The sequence below is a fragment of the Gekko japonicus genome, unplaced genomic scaffold, assembly GCF_001447785.1.
Source record: "Gekko japonicus isolate JY-2015 unplaced genomic scaffold, Gekko_japonicus_V1.1 scaffold1363, whole genome shotgun sequence".
Classification (NCBI taxonomy): Eukaryota; Metazoa; Chordata; class Lepidosauria; order Squamata; family Gekkonidae; genus Gekko; species Gekko japonicus.
The window spans coordinates 501073-502885 of record NW_015163643.1 but is presented as its reverse complement, the minus strand read 5'-3'; the positions used below and the strand labels follow the sequence as shown (position 1 = coordinate 502885).

The following is a 1813-nucleotide window of genomic DNA, read 5'->3' as shown; positions in this document are numbered from 1 at the left end:
TAGGAAAAGGAGTACGACAAGGATGCTTATTTAATATATATGCAGAGTACATCATGCGAAATGCTGGCCTGGATGAATCACAAGCGGGAATTAAGATTAAAAAAACTAAGATCATGGCATCTGGCCCCATCACTCCTTGGCAAATAGAAGGGGAAGACGTGGAAGTAGTGACAGACTTCACATTCCTGGGATCCCAGATCACCGCAGACTGTGACAACAGCCATGAACAGCATGATAAAAAGTAGATACATCACCCTGCCAACAAAAATACGCATGGTCCAAGCAATGGTATTCCCAGTAGTCATGTATGGCTGTGAGAGTTGGACTATAAGGAAGGCCGAGCGCCGAAGAATAGATTCTTTTGAACTATGGTGCTGGAGAAGACTCTTGAGAGTCCCTTGGACTGCAAGAAGATCAAATCAGTCAATCCTAAAAGAAATCAACCCTGACTGTTCCCTGGAAGGCCAGATAATGAAACTGAAGCTGAAATACTTTGGCCACCAAATGAGAAGGGAGCACTCACTGGAGAAGACCCTGATGCTGGGAAAGATTGAAGGTCAAAGAAGACGGGGACGGCAAAGGATGAGATGGTTAGACAGTGTCATAGATGCAACGAACATGAAGTTGAGCAAACTTCAGAGGACGGCGGAAGACAGGAAGGCCTGGCGTGATCTGGTCCATGGGGTCACGAAGAGTCGGACTCGACTGTGCGACTGAACAACAACAAAAGACAGTTTACAGATAAACTGGCGAAATTTCCCAAAGTTATCAGCGATTTATGAGAAATCTGGCTTGTGTACTCCTTTTTGCCTATTTTTTTTTGTTTTCTACCTTCCTTCTTCATCAATCAAACGCCGGTAGGTCTCAATCTCATTTTCCAGGCGGATCTTAATGTCCAGAAGTTCCCTATAGTCTGCATTTTGGCATTCCATGTCCTCTCTTATCTGGTGCACTTGGGTCTCCACATTGCTGATCATCCCTTGCATTTGCAGGAGCTGGGCACAATAGCGACCTTCTAATTCTGCCAAAGTAGCTTCAAGTGATTGCCTCTGATGTAGAAAAGAATGAAATGCATAATTAACCCAAGGCTTGTTTTACACAATCAGCATTTCAAAAGATTGCTATCCTGGAATGTCCTTGAAAGATGGCATTATTTTTACACAAAGAGAAAGTTCTGTGCTGTTTTGGAGACACATCAATGTGTGAACTGTCTTGAATTGTTCATTTATTATGCCTCTGTGAACAAGATGCACAGTTTAGATTGTGTATTTAAGGTTTAAGGACTTTTACACAAAAAATGTAAGCCCAAATCCTATTGTGTAGTTTTTTGGATACTGTCCTCTGCATTTGTAAGATTTTTGTTTCAAACATGTTGTTGCCTTTTCAGGGTCATTGGAATGAGACTGGATAAATGGTTTTCTTAATGAATCTGTCTGAGTTGCTGTAACTGGTTAGATGACAGTCTGATCTTGAACTATTTCAAACATCATTATTAAAATAGAAAGCCTCAAGGAATTGCTTAGGCCCCGGTCACATGGAGCATTAGCCACGCTACAGGGATGGAAGATAGGCGGATTTTCCAGTCACGATCTCACCGCCACATCTGGGAAGCGTAGAGCTCCTGTGGCTCAACCGAGGCTTCCCTTTGAAGATGCGCGGCAAAAAACTAGTATCTCGGAGGTACTAGTTTCCGGAAACCGCGAGGCAAGGGCGGGTGTCTGATCGCGTTTCTGGTGGTAGTTCCGGCACCCGCCCATGTCCCCTAGCAAAAAGGTTTTTTCCCCCCCAAGTCTCCACGGATGTGCACAAGCAC

The 1813-nt window shown here is 44.0% G+C and overlaps 1 protein-coding gene across 1 annotated transcript in view; it reads right to left on the bottom strand.

The window, feature by feature from the left end:
• Positions 1–1813, bottom strand: part of LOC107107332 (keratin, type I cytoskeletal 10-like) — a 27697-nt gene that overhangs the window by 4637 nt on the left and 21247 nt on the right. Inside the window, exon 6 of the mRNA XM_015407614.1 lies at positions 832–1049. Coding sequence (XP_015263100.1) covers positions 832–1049 — 218 coding nt within the window. The remainder of the gene's footprint in view (positions 1–831; positions 1050–1813) is intronic.